The 19,752-nt window shown below is 45.2% G+C and overlaps 1 protein-coding gene across 1 annotated transcript in view; it reads left to right on the top strand.

Annotated features, from left to right (window-relative positions):
* The window catches only part of shank2b (SH3 and multiple ankyrin repeat domains 2b), a 208,477-nt gene that overhangs the window by 179,888 nt on the left and 8,837 nt on the right, over positions 1 to 19,752 (top strand). The window contains exons 18-23 of the mRNA XM_065952563.1: positions 1,021 to 1,101; positions 2,718 to 2,741; positions 5,289 to 5,327; positions 5,942 to 6,054; positions 7,653 to 7,758; positions 8,735 to 11,207. Of these exons, the coding sequence (XP_065808635.1) occupies positions 1,021 to 1,101; positions 2,718 to 2,741; positions 5,289 to 5,327; positions 5,942 to 6,054; positions 7,653 to 7,758; positions 8,735 to 11,207 (2,836 nt within the window). The remainder of the gene's footprint in view (positions 1 to 1,020; positions 1,102 to 2,717; positions 2,742 to 5,288; positions 5,328 to 5,941; positions 6,055 to 7,652; positions 7,759 to 8,734; positions 11,208 to 19,752) is intronic.

Raw genomic sequence — 19,752 nt, 5'->3', positions numbered from 1 at the left:
ACAGATTTAAAGGGTTCTTAAAGTGTGTCCAGGTACACACTGAGGAATGAATGCTGTTCTAGAACTCTTGAACTACAAGCACAGAAAAGGTCTCAGTTGAAAGTGAACAGTATGTAGTTTCAGCTCTGTATTGGTCTGTACACCTATCTGCATTCTGAAGAGGTTTTTTAGGTCTATCTGAACCACTTCTCTCGCACGCTTCCATCACTGCAACACCTGTTGGTTTGACCTGATAACTGCTCTCACATCTGGCAAACCGAGGGGCATAGAGTACCTTCTTTAGTTATTCTTATAGGCCAAGGCTGGTAACCAAGGCCAACCAGGGGTTTGCAATTACACTCTGGAACTCCCTACCCAGAGGCAGCAAACTCATGACCTGTTTTAAATCTTTGCTTACAACACATTTTTATAGGACGACCTTTTTAAATGATTGATTGTTAATTTTTTTTTATAATATTTTTATTGAGTTTTCAACAATAGTGCAAAGAGAAAATCTCAGTCACACACATAATACTAATAAAAAAAGAAAGAAGAAAATAAAAAAACAGCAGAAGAGAGACATAAAAAACAAATAAAAGTGATAGAAGACCTTTGTTGAGTATATGTTGCAATGGCATATGTATCCCACACACTTAGTATATGGAGTACTTCTGTATGTCACTGCAGCAGAATTCATTAAAGAAGACAAGTTGAGTAATGCAATCAGCAAGAAAGAGAGAAGGAAAATTAGGAGGGGGGGAAGGTAGGGGAGAGATGAGGGGGGCTGCTGGTCTAGAGTAACCTAAGTTTTTTAAATCTCTTTGTTGATCCCTGGACCGTGCATCTGACTGATCGGTAATTTGTGTTCTGCTCTGATTCATTTAATTTGTTCTTATTCTTATGGACATGTGTGTAGAGTTTTGAAAACAGAATTTGGACAAAAGGAAGTTAGCAACTGCAGAAACATTTGTCAAAAACTGGTTTTGGTTGATGAACACAATGTTTTGGAAAATAAAATTGATTTATCTTTGTCCCCCTCAGCTCCTCCCCCGCCAAAGAGAGCCCCCACCACGGCCCTGTCCATGCGCTCCAAGTCCATGACGTCCGAACTGGAGGAACTAGGTGAGAAAACCCTGGTTTGACTTTTTCCTCACGGTGTCATGAGGAAATCTATTTCTAACAACACGTCTTTCTCTCTTATTGTCATTGTTGGGTTTATCGCTCTGTAGTGGATAAAGGTAAGCAGTTACCGCTGCGTTGAATCCTTCCATCCATTCTGCTTTGAATGAGGCTTCTGTTCTGCCTGATGCAACTTAAGTTCCCATCATGCTGCTTCAGTTTGACTCCTAAAAAAAGAGCTTTTCATTCCCCCTCATCGCCTGATCTCTTTTGCTGTGATGCATGAAGAGCTCCAGCTTCTTAACATGCGCTTTAGCCGTGGCTATGAGGAGCAAAAATAGAACGCTAGTATGATAATGTCGACACTGTTTGTCCCTTTTTGTTGTTTTGTATCTGTGTGTGTGTGTGTGTGTGTGTGGTGAAGACCACCTCAGAGGACCCTCTCTGTGTCGCAATAAAGGTGCTGAACAAAGAGAAAGAGTCAAATATCAGAAAGAGGATGATTCGCTGAGATTAAACATTTCAAGGAGCAATAAGTAACTCTGTCACCTAGTGTTTAAAATGGGTACTGCAGTCCAAATTCTAAACATTGTAGAGAGCTGTCTCTCCTCTCTAGAGTCGATGCTCACGCAGGTTGCCATGCGGTGGATACTGAAGCTTCAGTGTTTATCCAGCTCTGCATCGATTTGACCTGATAACTGCTCTCATATCTGGCAAACCGAGGGGCGTCCAAAACAGCCGTGTGAGGGTGCCTTAAAACCGCCTACTTTCTCTGGTCCAAACAAATCCAGAGCATTCAGGAGCAGAATCTAAAGTTAGGAGGAGGACATACTGGCTGCTGCATTGTTGTCAGAGAAGCCAGCACTTCAACACATCATGTTTCCATAATGTCTGATCATAGAGTAAGCTCACTTTATCATCTCACTCACTACTGGACCTTTAAATGAACTATTCAGCAAAGACTCACCAGTTTCAACTTAGCACATTTATCAATGTCAAGAATTTATCAATAATAATACTGTGTGTTTATCTCATGATATTTTTATAAATCAGTGTTCTTGACCTGCAGGGTTAGGGGGAATGATTCATCAGTCATAGAAACATCATAAGCTGCATGGCTGAATCGTTCTGAGCAGCTGCTTGTGATTGACTGTACAAACTCGAGGATCGATCCGTGGTAATTGCAGCTTCGTGCTGTGTGTCAAAGGTGCGCAAAGAGCAAAAAGCCCGAGAGCCGAGAGGTGAACGAATAAATAAATGACAGGAGAGTGAGAGAGAGAGAGAGAGAGAACTAATTCTGCACAAACTGCTGACAGAAAAATCACCTCCGGTCAGCATGTTTCCTCCTTAGCTTCTTATTTGACACGTTTGCATTTCGTTCTTTATTTTACACATTCACAGCAGTAACAGAACGGTGTAGTCTGTGAGGCCTCAAGTGCATCAAGGTTTTAATATCTAAATGTAAATGATGGGATGCACACAGCGTACAGGCCGTAGGATACATTTAAATACACTGACTGAATACTTTTTCAACAAAGTTTGTGTTGGTCTTTGGAGAAGCGCTGAGGTCTGGTTTAATGATTTAAAGTCTTAGAAATGTTTTTCTGTCATCCTCAAAGCCACTCTAAGGAAAAAGAAAGGTGGTAAGTTTCTGCAGGCATGTTTCAGACTCCCCGACCTGCACCTCACTGTGATCGACGCACACCTCTGAATATGTAGACCTTTGATTTGCTCTGATTAGTTCTTTTGACTTTCTGTGAAACCAAACACTGTGACGCGTGTGCATGATTTACACGATGTGTTCTGACTGCTGATCTTTCATCCTCTTCTTAATGTTGTTGTTGTTGTTGTTGTTGCATGATTTCATGTTGTAAAGCTGTAAGTTCCTCTTCACAGTCACAGATTACTCCTTCTTCTTGGTTTATATTTTGCTCTGATTACAGAGCAAGAACAAGACCATCAGAACTGAAGACACTTTTATAAAAACTCTTCATATAGAGCTTTCACTCTCGCAGAAAACTCCTGAAAAACTTCTGATATTTCCAGGAGGAGCTGCATGTGTGAACACAAACAGCTGAATGTTTCTCTCTTCACCCGGAGTTTCTCCTCCAGCCTCCTCGTATTTATTCTGCAGAAAGTCAGAGTGAGCTGATGTGAGAACGCAGCAGGATATAATCAGGAGAATCCCCCCCCCCCCCCCCCTCCTGGAGGATTTCAGGAGCAGTCCTCCTGAAATGTTCTAGATATTTTCAGCAGTGCAGATTTGAAAACAGCTGTACTGTTTTTCCTTAACGATCTGCAGCCTGAACAAACATAAACCGTAATCTCTGCGCCTTCGAGGCATCCGAACACTTCACACACGTCTCAGCACGAGCTCATCGGAGCGAAACGCATCACACACTGACCTAAAAACACCAGCACCAAGGAGCAGCGCATTAATGATGAACTTTAATCTTTCTAGTTAGAAAGCTTTGTCACATAAATCTGAGCTTCATCAGAGATTCACAGAAACGTTTTTAATTTATTACAAACTGCGGCAGATTGTAAAAATCCACTGGGTCCGTTCCTGGAGCGGGCGCACATGCACCAGTAGCTGTACACTCGGGTTCACAAGATCACGGGAGAACAGAGGGAAGAATTGAACTGAGAACATTTTCTGTACAGTCTGCAGGGGTGTGTCCAGAGGGGCGGCCAGGGGTAGAATGGGCCCAAGAAATCAGATTGGCCACCCTGAGAATCCCAAATTGTGATTGGCTGTTTGCAATGTTAGATTCTTTTGCAGAAGGCTGCTAGTAGTTTTCATACTGACAATGTGTCGGGTGCCTGTGCAGGAGTTTGCATACACATTTTTAAGTAATTGTGACACATAAATCTTCGTTTTGTGTCATTAAAACATGAAGCTAATGTTGCCATTATCTTGAGTTATAAAGTAGATTTGATTTGTGAGGTTAGAAAGGGTAAATGGGGGCACGCTGGTAGCGCAATGGTTAGGGCGCACGTCCCATGTATTGAGGCTGTCGTCTCAAGCAGGCAGCCCAGGTTCACATCCCACCTGTGGCCTCCTTCCCGCATGTCATTCCCCGCTCTCTCTCCCTGGTTTCCGACTCTATCCACTGTCCTATCACTCCATTAAAGGTACAAAAAGCCCCCAAAAAAAGAAAGGGTAAATGATTAATATTTAATTGTATGTGTTTGTGCCGCACATCACAATTCAGGAGACCCAGTTGCCCCCCCCAGCCAAAAAAAAGTCTAGGAATGCCGCTGCCCTGCTGCCCTTTGCACACACTCAAAATGAAACTCATTTTTGGAGAACAGTTATAGTCAAACTATAGGACTTCATTGTTGTTTGACAGTATTGACAACAGTCTGAGGTGGAGAATGAATAACAAACAGGAAAAGGGAAATTGGGAAATTATTTTTTCAATTTCAAGTTTTTTGTGTGAAAGTAATGAATAATGATTCACAGTTTGGTCCACATGGACGTCTGTTTCGCTGACTGTGTGAAGAGTTTTGACAATGTGACTTCAGTTTTGATAAAGTCATGTGAGCAGTGGAAAGAGGAAACAGTAGCAACAGGTAGCTCTTCACCTCAGGGTGCTTCCTAACTCCAACCAGAATCTTCATTTGCAGCACGAACATGCGGCGAGCAAACAGGATTTACTTTCTGGAGGAGTTTCAGACTTCAAATGCTAAACGTGTAGAAACAGACGCTTAATGAGAAACCACAGATCATTTTGTGTTTATGTGTTTGTGAGAGAAAAATGCCCTCAAACAAACTAAACACTGTTGCTGTAAGTCAATGTTTGTTCTTTCTACCTGACCTAAAAAGCTTTGCTGTCGTATTTCTGTTTTCATGTGTGCCTTCTTTTTTCCTCCTCCTGTGAGTGTGTCACTGTACGTGTGTGTGTGTGTGTGTGTGTGTGTGTGAGAGAGGAGGGGGAGGTTTATTCCAGGAAATGTTTCACTCACAGATAGGTTTCCAGGGCAACTGTATTGCACGTTGTCTGATGTGTTGTTGCTGCAAACCGACAGGGAGGCGGCTCGGAGAGAGAGAGAGAGAGAAAATATGCATTTTCTTCTGTTTTGTTCTGTGTGTTTGTGTTTTAGCTTTTGAGGTCATTGACGCTCCTTTCCTCCCCCCTTTCCTTTCCTCCCCTCTCCTCCTCCCCACTCCTCTCCTCTGTGTGTAGATGCGCAGAAGAAGAGGATTGTTTTCCAAGTCACTCTAAGTAATCACTCCCCCAAATGCATGGAAGCTTTTTACACCAAAGACAGCGCGAGTCAGACAGGTGGTGCAGCAAGAGGCTCGATCAGGGCTAGCATGTAGCTTCTCTGAGCGGAACTCTTTAGGAGGCGTCTATCTGACCTGACGGCATCATCTCACACCAGAGGGACGTTTCAGTTCTGACAAATTTGCCGTTTACACCCTTCCTAGTGTGCAGGTTCAAAAAGTAAGACTGAGGAAGCTAACGGCAAACTTGACAGACTTCACATTCATTGCTCATCTCACATTTAACCGAAGGGACGACCCTGAGAGTTGATGATGCTGCTGAGTCGGCTGTTTGGAAAAGAGCTTGCACGGCTTTCAAGGCTGGAAACACCCAACACATTTCATCAGAGTCCTGTATCCCCCCCCCCCCCAAAAAAAACAAAGAATGATTTAAATGTTTTTTTTTTCTGTTTTAGTTTCATCTGCAGCTCAGTGTGGAAACACAGGGAGCGTCACTGTGAATGATTAGCTTGCGTTTGGCCGATGAGAACCTTACTAAGGCTTTGTAAGTTAAGTCCTGCCTGCGCTCGTCGAGTTCCTGGCTGATGGATTACGGCTCGCTTTGTCTTGCAGATAAAGTTGAAGAGATGACGCACGCCCAGAAGGCCTCGCCTGTTGATATGAAGATCGCCACAATCAAACCACGCCCGTCCAGTCGCTGTTTGGTGACGCCAACGGATATGAATGTAAGTGGTCAACAAAATAAAAAAACATGAAGGTGAAATATGTCGAGTTTGGCAGGTTACTTGTTAATGTAAGGTTGAGGGAACATAGGGCTGAGGAAACAGGGTTGAGGGAACATAGGGCTGAGGGAACAGGGCTGAGGGAACAGGGTTGAGGGAACATATGGCTGAGGGAACAGGATTGAGGGAACATAGGGCTGAGGGAACATAGGGCTGAGGACACACAGGGTTGAGGGAACATATGGCTGAGGGAACAGAGTTGAGGAAACACAGGGCTGAGGGAACATAGGGCTGAGGGAACATAGGGCTGAGGGAACAGGACTGAGGGAACATAGGGCTGAGGGAACAGGGTTGAGGGAACATATGGCTGAGGAAACAGGATTGAGGGAACATAGGGCTGAGGGAACAGGGTTGAGGGAACATATGGCTGAGGGAACATAGGGCTGAGGGAACAGGGTTGAGGGAACATAGGGTTGAGGGACCATAGGGCTGAGGGAACAGGGTTGAGGGAACATAGGGTTGAGGGACCATAGGGCTGAGGGAACATAGGGCTGAGGGAACATAGGGTTGAGGGACCATAGGGCTGAGGGAACATAGGGCTGAGGGACCATAGGGCTGAGGGACCATAGGGCTGAGGGAACATAGGTTTGAGGGGACATAGGGCTGAGGGAACATAGGTTTGAGGGGACATAGGACTGAGGGAACATAGGTTTGAGGGAACATAGGGCTGAGGGAACATAGGATAAAGGAGACACAGGGTTGAGGGAACATAGGGTAGAGGAGACACAGGGCTGAGGGAACATAGGATAAAGGAGACACAGGGTTGAGGGAACATAGGATAAAGGAGACACAGGATTGAGGGAACATAGGGTAGAGGAGACACAGGGCTGAGGGAACATAGGATAAAGGAGACACAGGGCTGAGGGAACATAGGGTAAAGGAGACACAGGATTGAGGGAACATAGGGTAAAGGAGACACAGGGCTGAGGGAACATAGATATGTTACACTGTAGCTTTTTGTTGTGGTCTTGTTTTGAAGTGTGTTATATTTTCATTTAAAGGTGCACTGTGGAGTTTTGGTAGAGAAATGTGAAAGTTGGAGAAATTGTCAGATTCTGTGGTATGTTCATAACTTTATACACAAACTGTCCTCAGAGGAATGTTTGGTCCCTGGAACGCTGTTTGAAGATAAAATGCTACGCGAGAAGTTATGGTGGGGGGCCCGCCACAGTGAAACCATTACTCAAATGGAAAACAGTTTTCCAGGGACCCATTTTGTCCTTTGAATAAAGTTTGTGTATTCAGTTCAGAAAATATAGCATAGAATTGTTTCACTCCAACTTTTAAATTTCACTACCAGAGCTCCATAGTGCACCTTTAAAAGTGTTTAAATGTGTGTTGGAATTAGCTCGATTGTATCCTTGCTCCCCTAATGAAGCCCCTTATGCAAGAAGCGGTCTAACAGCAGTTTGTTTTATCGTTTATTAAAATGATATAAGGCTGAAACTGAACACTGTTAGTGTCGGTCTGCACAGCCAGCAGAGAGCTAATGAAGTCGTGTCTATTCCTGGGTGCATCATTAGCAACACTCTGCTTTACAGTCCATGTATCACGACCGCCAGGGAGTCGCAGTGGTGCCACCCACCGTGCCCGGGGCCTTTCTGGGGATACCCGAGAAGGGCACGATGAAGAAGCAGAAGTCCATAGGTAAGATCAGTGTGTGTGTGTGTGTGTGTGTGTGTGTGTGTGTGTGTGTGTGTGTGTGTGTGTGTGTGTGTGTGTGTGTCTGCAGCACCTTTTGCTTTTAGCTTGTCGTAATAATCTATTAATGCTCTGAGGACTTGCTGTGTGTGCTGAAGCAGTATTGCAGCTAATTATAGATAAATTAGAAGGATCCAGTCAGCAAAGTGTGCTTTCAGGCGCTAATAGTGGAGGTCATTATGCTGAAACCTCACCCTGCATGCCTGCTGAACTAGAGGGACGTCATGCAGGCAGATGTTACTCGCAGCTCCTTCGATTAGCAATGCCATCATTATTATAAGTAACAACGTATACCTTTTGTTGCTTCAACAGCAGTTTTAGGATGCTCTGGTTTGTAGGTAGTGTGACACATGGAAATTGCTCTGGTCTTAGAGTTAAATGTTCCCCTCAGCAGTAGATGTTTCCTCCTGACACTTTTACAGTTTAAAAGACGTGTACGATAGGATTTAAATATCTTAACCAAGCAAGCATCTTCTGCACATTTTAGCGAGTAAACTGAATCCTTAAATGGCAACTAGGAGTTAAATAACCATCTGCTCTCCTTTTGATACCGAAAGCAGCTCTTTTGAACTGAATTTTAATCTTGCATCATCTGCATTTATCCTTTAGTAGAAATGTTTTTTTTGTCCTGTCTGCACTCTATATTTCAAACGATGACGTTCATTAATAGGCCAAATTAATTCCTCGGGAAATGCCCCTTTTTTCTGCTGTTAAAAAAGCATCATGTAGCTGTGCAAGTGTATTGATTTGGCATCACACAACATTTCAGGAACCCCCCCCTGGTTTGATTAATAAAGGCTAACAAAGAGCTCTCTTTGAAAAATGAGGCATTTTCTTTGCACAAAAGAGGGCGTGCTGGAAATAAAATGAATGTGTCCCTGAGGTCCTCACATAATTTTTCTTTTTGCTTCATTTCTCAAAGGTTCATCAGAGGATGACAAACAGGGATATCTCACACCGCCCCTTCTCAAGTTCTCCCGCAGCCTCTCCATGCCCGACACCTCAGAGGACATCCCCCCTCCCCCTGCCATTTCACCCCCTTCACCACCCGGCTACAACTCCGGCCCTGCAACAAAGAACTACGGCACAACACGACCGAGCTTTACCCAGAACTCCCCCAATGCAGTGACGACCATTCGCAGGGATGTTGGTACGTTGAGACGTGGATATTACCGGCAGAGCTCAGAGCAGTTTGAGAGTACTCGTATAAGAGGGCGCGCGCCCGTTCCTGAGAACCCTTACTCCGAGGTAGGCAATAAGACTCTGTATATTCCAGCAAAACCAGCTCGAAGGAAGGGCATGTTAGTAAAGCAGTCCAATGTTGAGGACAGTCCTGAGAAACACGTGCAAGCAAGCCCATCAGGCCCAGTTTCCATGCCCACTACGCCTGTAGAACGAACATGCTCCTCCATCCCCATCCCCACCATCATCGTCAAGGAGCCCTCCACCAGCAGCAGCGGCAAGAGCAGCCAGGGTAGCAGTATGGAGATCGAACCCACTACCCCTGAACACCCACCTCTCACACCTAATCTGGGTGGAGGTTTGCGTCCTGACGACCCTTTATCTTTGAACAATCCATTTGCGGCAGCTATTGCCGGAGCGGTCCGGGATCGCGAGAAGAGGCTAGAGGCAAAAAAGCACTCCATCGCCTTCCAGTCTATAGATATAGGGGACGATGAATTCAGCAGTCCCACACCCACCCCTCGCCTTCGGCAGTCAAAGTCAATCGATGAAGGCATGTTCAGTAGCGACGAGCGGCTTCGAAGAATATTGGCTCCCCCTCCTGCTGCACTGCTAGGACGTCCTGTAGGGGGCGGAAGTGGAAACATGACTGATTTCAACACTCCTGAGCCCACAGTGGTACGAGAGCCTCTGAACACCAGAACAGGCCAGTGTCAAAACCTGGACAGTCCTGTTAGTCTCCCATCCACTCCTCCTAAGAGCCACTACAGGGCGAACGGGACCTACCTCCACCCTGTTACAGGCAAGCCCTTGGACCCTAACTCTCCGCTGGCTTTGGCCCTGGCAGCTCGTGACCGTGCCATGAAGGAGCAACAGAATCATCCTCAGAATCAGACTCAAAATCCTCCTCAGGTTCAGCAAACACCCAAGCATGAAGCTCAGTCCCTCCCCATTCAGTCAAGTCACAAACCAGACCTCAACCAACCGCTCTTCATTGACACCAAACTACGCTCTGGGATTGAGACAAGTTTTGCTGCAATCTCATCGGCAACCATGGGCCGACCCGGCCGAGGGGGCCTGCGGAGACAGATGACGGAGCAGAAGTATGAAACAGATGGTGCACGGGAAGAACGGAAGCATCAGGCGGTTGAGGAGAGGAAAAGTGCGCCAGCTGATGTGGGAGACACATCACAGCCCAAGACGGCGGGGCTGTTGATGGTTCACACTGACACAAATAACAAGGTGAACAACCAGGAGGTGGAGGGGCAGGACAGCAACAGGCCGTCTGAGCTGAAGGACCCCAACCAACCAGATCCTCTCAAAGCAACACTCTCCAATCCACAGCCACCCTCATCGCGGAGGAGGAGCATTCCTTTGGGTGAGTCAATGGATGAACCAGTGAAGCTGCCCTTTAGAATTCCCCCTCCCCCCCTGGCTTCTGTTGACATTGATGAGGAGTTTGAATTCTCAGAGCCCCTTCCGCCTCCGCTGGAGTTTGCCAACAGTATTGACATACCTGACGACCAGGCCAGTGCCATTGCAGAGATGCTTCACCATCAGAGACGGAACGGGGGACCTCCTCTTCCTCCTTACCACCCTCATGCCCCCCCACCCGTCACTGATCAACACAAACGGGTTTCAAACAACATGCCCCCATCATACCCTCCTCCACCACCCGATGCAGAATCAGGGGTGGGTGACTCGGGAATCGAAGAGGTCGACAGCCGCAGCAGTGGCGACCCTCAACACATGGAGACCACCAGCACTGTTTCCAGCCTCTCCACGCTGTCGTCAGAGGGAGGTTTCTGTGACAGCGCTCTGGAGAGCCTCTATGCCACCGCAGACGGGCACAACTTCCTGGTAGATCGGCCCCCTGTGCCACCCAAACCCAAGGGAAAGTCGGTCATTAACAGAACATCGCTTTACCATGACGCTCTAATAGAGGAGCCTCCTGAGTCCTACGGGACGCCGCCTCAGGCTCCTCCCCCTCCCCCTTCATCCTCTGAACCTCCTAGGACTCCTACTCAAAGGACATCCAAGCTGTGGGGCGATCAGCCCCCGGAGCTGCGCAGCCCGCCATCCACACCGGACTCCAAGAACACCGTCATCACCGAGCTAAGCTCCATTCTGCAGCAAATGAATCGCGACAGGCCGGCCAAGCCAGGAGACAGCCTCGACTCCCCGACAGGGACCAGGGGGGGCTTCGGAACAAGGTATGTGATGAGAATGACCGAAAGGTTTTTTTTGAGTTTTCCTTTTTTTTTCCTTTCCATGACCTCCATAAGAACTGTCGCCTTTAGCTTTAGATCTTAAATCAACTCAGTTTTATAGTTTATTTCAGTCTTTAATTTCTTGTGTTACCCTTTCAGTGTTCTCTTATTTCATGGTGATATGACCGAGTCCAATATTTGCATTAAAGGCAGGGTTGGTAATTTTACGAAAACTAGCATGATTTTGAAAGTAGCATTCCCTCAGTGCTACGTCTGCACCCACCCCCTCCCCTTTGTGCTCCCTCTAAAGCCACGCCCCCTCACTTACATGCACGAGCGCCGTTGCTCCAGAAGTGTAGCTCAGCTCATGTCTTGCATTGTGTAGAAACTACGTCGTCTCATGTCTCATTCAGCGGTCAGTAAACTCTCAGGATAAACTCCGTCATCTGTGACGCGCTTTGAGTGTGAGCTAGAGCACGCAAGAGGTAGAGAGCGAGCAGGGAGACAGGGAGGCGCCTGATTGGTTCATCAGATTGGTACCTCGTGGCAGACATTGGTCAAAGTTTTTACAGGATTACAACTGTTACAGATGACAGATTTTCTTTGTTCCTTTTTCAGAGCACCTGAGTTATTAATTTCTGTCAGGACCTAAAGACAATTTCAACCAAAATCTTAAAAAGTGGATCTGGAGGAAATTACCAACCCTGCCTTTAAGCACTGCGCCATGTTGCGTCATATCACAGCACAGGGGGCCTTAGAATTAAGGGAGTTTTGTGTACGTGTTTGTATCTTCAGAGTCTCTTCATGCAAAGTACGATGAAACATTTTCTCCCTCGCTCGTGGATTTACCAGGTCGTTCTGTTTGAGTCTCTGCAGGCTCACGTGTCTTGCTGATTCTTGGTTGTGCACACTAAGAGAGTAACCAACACATAACTGTGGAGCATTCAACTGTATCTGGTTGAGTTATATCTGAAGTATAATGGTACTTGCTTGTATGTCATGCAGATGTCTTTAGAGAAGCACATGTTCTTTGCAGACTTCATTTTGTTGTGGCTTAGAGTCTTTAAACCGTGCACAGAAGCTGGACCCCACTGTGAACCCTACATCTAGAAACACTTACAGCATGTTAGTCGCTCTAAAAGCTCAGATTCTGTTCTAAAGTGGACGTCGGGGAAAGTGTTGAAAAGCTCTTCATTTGCTGTGGTTGTAGTCAGATCGATTGTTTTCCTGGGCAGCCATGTCGCAGATTGTCCTGGACTTACAGGAGTGAGATTTTCAGGAGCAGGGACAACGCTTTTGACAGTCGCTCACCTGAGCCAGCTCAGCTCATGCCTTTTTAAACTCACATCCCCCCTGTATGAGAGGGAAATAAAAAGCACCATCAATAATTCACAGCCCTCATGCATTGTGTATGAACGGTCCCATCGCTCATCAGAGAGGTTGTAAAGAGCAGAGAGGAAGAGTAGATTCCTCCGGGTGTTGGGCCATTCTCTTTCTCATAAACACAGTTAGATTGACACAATATTGTCCCCCAGTGAGATATCCACAGCTGCTCGTGTTTCATCTTTCACGCTTCACGCCTCGTTCTGTCGTGTCTGTTGACCTTTACACCTTGTACTCATTTCATTTTCAGCTCACGCCTCTCCATCTTCATCTTCATTTTCCTCCAGTCTCGTGCACTTCCTCCTCCTCTTCTTTCTTCATCATCCCCTGTGTCTGCCATCTTCACAGGTAGGTCTCACCTGCCTGTCATCACACCATTATTTTTATTTTTTCATTTTGACATGGTTATCCAAATCCCCGTTTCCACCAAGCGGTCAGGTTTTCTTCAGTGCTGTTTGGTACGGTTTAGTTCTTGCTTGTGTTTCCACAACCAACCGTTCCCTTACTCAGCACCAGGGCTTCAAATTTACTTATTTGATCACCAGCCAACATGGCTAGTAGATTTTTAAAGGCTCCAACCAACCAGATTTTCTACCAGCCAAATTTGCCCAATCTGGCAACACTGACTTGTCGCATCATTTCTGCAGCCTGCCGGTTCAAACAGACACAGTGATATTTGCTTCATTCATCAACTGCCAAAATGGCGGCTAACCCTACAATGTTACCCGCCAAAGAATTTTTTTACCCCCAGTTGGCCGGTTGGCGGGTGTTCATTTAAAGTACTGCTCATCACTATATCACAGCGGCGCGACATAGTGTAGACCACCATTAAATCCAACAAAGAAGAAGAATGTGACACAGTAGACAAAAAAAATCAAAGATTCCCTGGAAGGTCTGCATCTCCGGGGTCGTCCATGGAGCGGAGCTACACGCCCCAGGAGCCGCAAAAAATAAAAAAAACATTCTTGAAATGACTCTATCCTAATCCACAGGATATTCAAACACGGTGCGTTTTGTGTTTCTCCTTTATTTTAGTTGCACAGGAAGTGACGATTCTTAACCAATTAACAGACTGCAGTGTGTCTAGCTCCGCCCTTTAGGGTCAGATCAGCACACTTGGCACTCTAACAAAAGGGAAGCTAAAAAGTAGGATGGTACAGATCAGTTATTTTGGTTCCATTCCAACTTCTGACACTGGAAACACCAATGAATGCGTAGCACACCGCCCCAAACAGAACGGAACCGGACCACTTGGTGGAAACGGGGATGAAGTCTACTTCTTCCATGCAGTGTTTCAGGAGATACAGTTAACCTTTAGAGCTGAAATGGTTGATTGATTAGTCAATCAGAAGAAGATTCATCGCCAGGTTTTATGATTATTGAATACAGGTTTTATTTTTCCAAGCAGAAATGTCAAACATCTGCTGGTTCAAGCTTTTTTTAAATGTGACAACTGGCTGCTTTTCTTTGAATTTGATGACAGTAAATGAAAAGTTTTTACTCTAAGTTGTGAAAAAAAGCAATTGACAGATGTTACTTTGGGTTCTGAGAAGCAGACAGAATCTGACATTTTTCAGACTAAAAGACGGGTTGATTAATAGATGAGAAATCAAGTTTGCTGCAGCTTTATTTGTCTTGTTTTTGTCATGACGTATTCATGTGAACATCATCACTCAAACAAACAAAAAATGTCATGCTTTAATTTAATCCAAACCACACGCTGTTCCTGTCCACATGTTATTAAACACTTTGTAACACTGCTTCTTCATATTACTGGGAAAATGGAAAATACTGCAGCTCCTTTCAGTGTTTGTGATAAATCTTCTTCTGAAGCTGTAACTGACTCAGGAGTTTACTTCTTTAAATTTCAGCTCCACACATAACCTGCGACATATCAGCGACATAAGTCGTTTGTTTTCCATCCATAAGCGCCGGCTGTTCGGCTGACATCTAAAGATGTCCAGTTACCTACATTCAGTTTTATTTCAGTTTCTCCCTTCATAATGTGTTACTGCCGGTGTCATATTTTAGCTGGCTCGTTTGTTTAAGTTAGAGACAAGCGGCACATTCCAGTGTTGAAAAATTAAGCCAATATGGGAAAAAACTGCAGTTCCTCAAGTTCTGTAAAAGCCCTGCAAGCCCTGCTAAGGTAGCAATCTGACCAATGAGGGGTCACCTTTTGTTTGACAATTTGACAGCTGTTGCATGCTACAGTACGACAGAGTTTAAGACACAATATATACGGATATACTAAAACAGAGATATTTGGATTATTTTATTACCATGTATTGTCCTGTTTAATCCGTGTGTGTGTCAGTGGTTTCCTTTATTGTTATGTTGGAGAACATTTTACCTGAGTTACCTGGTTGACTGTCTGTCAGGTCTGAGTCTGGAAGCCCTTCAAAGTAAAGCTTTTTTCCCCCTGCAGCCATTCTTTAAAAATGATTCCCTGAACCTGAGAGATTGTTTTCACATTGAGGCTTCTAACGACTTCTGGAAAACCAACATTTGAATGCACTTTTTATTGCGACATAACGTGACTCATGTCAGATTTATTGCAAATCTGAGCTAAAGCTGTAGAAAGTAATCTTCAGGAGGATAATTACAAGAGGAATATGTTTGATTATTTCAGTCACCGTTTGCAGACTGTGCCTGTTTGAGCTGAGCAAGAACATGAAGCAGAAGGCAGAAAACGCTGCTTTGAATTCAAAGATGGCGACACAAAACAGCAGTACGATCAAAATAAGTCAAAGACATGGACAGCTGTGTGTAGAGTAACATTTTACTACAAACATTTTTTTTGTGACGCTTTTATTTTGAATGTTTGCACTGTCTTAAAGAGGACATATTATCCCCCTTTTCAAACAGTCCCCTGTGGTCTAAATGAAACATCTGTGCTGTGCTTTGGTCAAAATATAACATGAATCAAGCACCAGAGGAGGTTTGTGACCCTGTATAAACCAGCTCTCTCAGAACGCTCCGTTTTGGTGTGTGTGTCTCTTTAAATGCAATGAGTGGGATTCTTTTTACCAGAATCCCACTGTGACATTACAAGGAGAGCACATTTAAAACAGAGCATTTTTCTCTGTGTTGTAAGACTTATGCAGACCACAAACAAAGGACTGGATGGGTTTATGGGTTTACTGATGGGTTTGCAGACGGAGCACTGAGGGAATGTTACTTTCAAAATCATGCTAGTTTTAGAAAACGACCAACCCTGCCTTTTTATGTCATAACAACGCGTCAATGCCCAAGAAGACGTTTTCCATTGATAACTGCCACTGCACTGGAAGACCCAAAAGTCGGCCATTGATCCCAAACGGCTGGAACATCCTCAGAATATAGCTAATGGGTTATGAGAAGAGGGTGGGTGCAAAGATGTCAAATTGGTTCACAAATGTGTTAAAATTTGTAAATGGCTGCGACTGCTATTTACTGCTTTTTTCCCAGAACATCCACTGGATTGTAATCTGTGATCAGTGAAGTTTGAAGTGATGCTAACTGGTCTGATCAGCTTAATTTGGTTGAGTCACTCGATGACTGTGGTGGGATCAAACAGCCAGATGTGATCCTGTCCTGATGTGACTGCAGCGTCACACGTTCCTGAAGCTGCGCTGAAATCTGTGCCCGGACAATTTGATAAACTCTTCCTACTGATGGCTGCTCTGAGGTGTCGTTTAAACCTCCCCCATTTGTTCGTCTTATATCGGAGGGTCTGCAGGTATCAGAGCAGCCGATCAGTTGTGGGATCATAGAGAGCACACTGTCGTCGTATGAAGAAGCCCGGGGAGGGGAAAGGTGCTCCTGCTTCTGATCCTGACAAACAGATGGCAACAGAGAGGCACAGAAGATGGCCTAGATTCACACATGCTCTCTCTCTCCCTTCATCCTTTGCTCCCTCGTGCTCTTCCTCTTTTGCTTTTTTTCTTCCTCGCTGTGTCGGGATCAGCCTCGGCGATGTCGGGATCATCAGATTTTCTCTGTTGGACATTTGTAGCTTTTTTTTTGTCTTATTTTATTTCTTTTTTTTTTTTTATCCCCGTCTCTTAGCTTCCCAGATTAAATGTGCGTTGGTTGTGCCTGTGGACGAAAGGGTTGCTTAGCAACCGTAGGATGAGAGCAGCCTTGAGGCCTGCAGTGATGTCAGTCTGAGTCGGGGGAGGGGGGTGTGTGCGCGCGTGTGTGTGTGTGCGTGTGTGTGTGGTGGCAGGACTAACCCTCAGCAGAGTTCAACATCATCTCACGCAGGTCACGTGCCGCGCTGCTTTAGTAGGTCGCCGTTATGTAAGACGGCACAGCCGAGTCAGTGCGTGTGTTTGTGTGTTTCTATAAATAACGGCAGCGTGTGCGTGCATGCCGATGAACGGATTGTGTGTGTGCTGGTTTGTGTTGTAGAAGCGGGCAGTCATGTGATGATGATGTGTGTGGGCGCCATGAAGGCGATGAAGGTCTCCCACCTCTTATATCGATATCACAGCTTCACTCAGCACTGAGATGAACGCCACGTGCTAACCTTACGTGTGTGTGTGTGTGTGTGTGTGTGTGTGTGTGTGTGTGTGTGTGTGTGTGTGTGTGTGTGTGTGTGTGTGTGTGTGTGTGTGTGTGTATCTGCAGAATGCGTCTGAACTCTGAACTTTAAGTTTCTCTCTGCACTTTTCAAAGCTCACCCTCAGCTTGTTCCTACATTTTTAAAGCTCTTTTTTCATAGCTTTCATATTTTGTGATTGTGATTATGTTTTGGTTTGAATTTAGTGGACTGGACTTGATTATATTTTCAGGTTTGGTATATTTTTTGTCAGACTGCATCTATAAGGTATAATAGTCTTCCCGCTTCTTGTTCGCTCACTCTCTCTTTCTCTCTTCTTATCTTCATCGTCATCGTCTCCGTCCTCTTAGCCTCAGTCGTCGTATCAAACAGTACAGAGACGGGCCAACTGGCTGCTTTGTAGCTGAAGGCTGCTGTGTGAACTAGTGCCGTAAAGACGAACGCACTTCTCACCAGACGACCTCGACACGCTGACAAAGTTACATAGTGCTGAAAACAGGCGAGCGGGGGTTCTGTGGACACGAGAGAGACGCCATTCTCCCTGTTGGAGGTTATTGTTCTATTAGATCGACTCTGAAACAACTGAAGGAGGAAGAGTTGTTGTTTTAACTGCGTATTTCCACATAGTCCGTGCCTGCTGACATAATGTTGATAAAGTGATGGAACATCCACATATTTTGAAATTGGCTGGACGCTCTGTGAGTTTCCTTGTCTGACTTCCTGTCCGAGTCGACCTATTCTGTCCAGCTTGACGCGTGCTTTCAGCTAACTCCGTCAAAAAAAGACTCGCAGCGTATTTAAAACGGAGCAGAGCTTAGCGGCGCTGCCGGCCCACGACACAGGATGTGGAAACAGGAGCATTAAATAGAGTGACAGCGAACTACTGCATAGTGTGCACCGCTGAACGTGATGTTTGGAAATTGGCAGTTGGCATCAGAACATTTTGAAAATGTCAGTTTGAGGCAGAACTGGAGACAGGATCGAGTGTGTCCATCGAGACATGAGCTAATCACACCTATTTGGTTTTTTGAACCAGGCTGTAAACATGTTAATCTCTGCTGTAAAAACTGGCGTTTTAGAATGGGTGTGTATGTGACTTCCTGTGCTTCTGCAGCTCAGCCTCTAGTGGACACTCCAGGAACTGCAGGATTTTGCACTTCCACTTCCACATCGACTTCTGTTTTTAACACTGGACGTTTGCTTTGTTTGTTTTTTTTACTCATATCTATTCTCTCTACATGAAACATGACCTATCCAGTTTGTTCCTTTTGGTGTTTTATTACATTTTTCATCACTTCCTGTTTCATTTTTTGGAGCTTTTAGGACACATCCAGCTTTCAAAGGCGCAGCTAATCACTAAATAAATGCTACCTGTTTCTCTGAAACACAAACACAGCAGTAATGAGACTTGATGTCCTGCACAGAGAGACGCTCACAACAGCTCTGTCCTCTTTGTTATGCGTGACTCTCCGTTAATAAGGTCAGAGGAGCTAAGCGGGGCGCCGTGCTAATTAGGCTAACAAGCAATTACATAGTTTTCACATCAATTTTAACTCGTGATATAAAAAGTGATTAGTAGACGATAAAACATCAGGACACCAAACACTCGACTCAGGTCAAGTGTTGTGAAGCATCGGTGCTTCTGTTTGAAATCAGAGTGAGAACTCGGGTGTCCAGTGTGTTTGTCATTACGGGAAAATTTGAATAAAAATGTTGTGCAGCCGGAGCAGAGCGAGGGTTGGTGAAGAAGAACCAAAGAGAACGATGAGAAGAAGTAGTAGAAGAAGAAACTCACAGACGACTCCTGTTCATGCAGGAGGAGTTTAAAGAAATGTCTTTAATGTGAGAGAAGTGTTTCTGTCTTCTGAAGATGGTTGAAGAGTTTGTGCAGACGTGAAAGTAGAGGCTGAGGCATGCAGTCCCTCCTTCTGTTCATGCCGTGTGTGTGTGTCTTCTACATGTGTGTGTGTCTTCATCATGTGTGTGTCTTCATCATGTGTGTGTCTTCATCATGTGTGTGTCTTCTACATGTGTGTGTCTTCATCATGTGTGTGTGTCTTCATCATCATGTGTGTGTGTCTTCATCGTGTGTGTGTCTTCATCATGTGTGTGTCTTCATCATCATGTGTGTGTGTCTTCATCATGTGTGTGTGTCTTCATCATGTGTGTGTCTTCATCATGTGTGTGTGTCTTCATCATCATGTGTGTGTGTCTTCATCATGTGTGTGTCTTCATCATGTGTGTGTCTTCATCATGTGTGTGTGTCTTCATCATGTGTGTGTCTTCATCATGTGTGTGTCTTCATCATGTGTGTGTGTCTTCATCATGTGTGTGTGTCTTCATCATGTGTGTGTGTCTTCATCATGTGTGTGTCTTCATCATGTGTGTGTGTCTTCATCATGTGTGTGTGTCTTCATCATGTGTGTGTCTTCATCATGTGTGTGTGTCTTCATCATGTGTGTGTCTTCATCATGTGTGTGTCTTCATCATGTGTGTGTGTCTTCATCATGTGTGTGTGTCTTCATCATGTGTGTGTCTTCATCATGTGTCTAATGTTATCCTCTGTGTCCTCCTCGTTCCTCCATCCATCATGACCTTCCTGTGGAGCAGCCGCTGTTG

Source organism: Labrus bergylta, chromosome 3 (assembly GCF_963930695.1).
Source record: "Labrus bergylta chromosome 3, fLabBer1.1, whole genome shotgun sequence".
Classification (NCBI taxonomy): Eukaryota; Metazoa; Chordata; class Actinopteri; order Labriformes; family Labridae; genus Labrus; species Labrus bergylta.
This window is presented reverse-complemented; position numbering and strand designations above follow the sequence as displayed.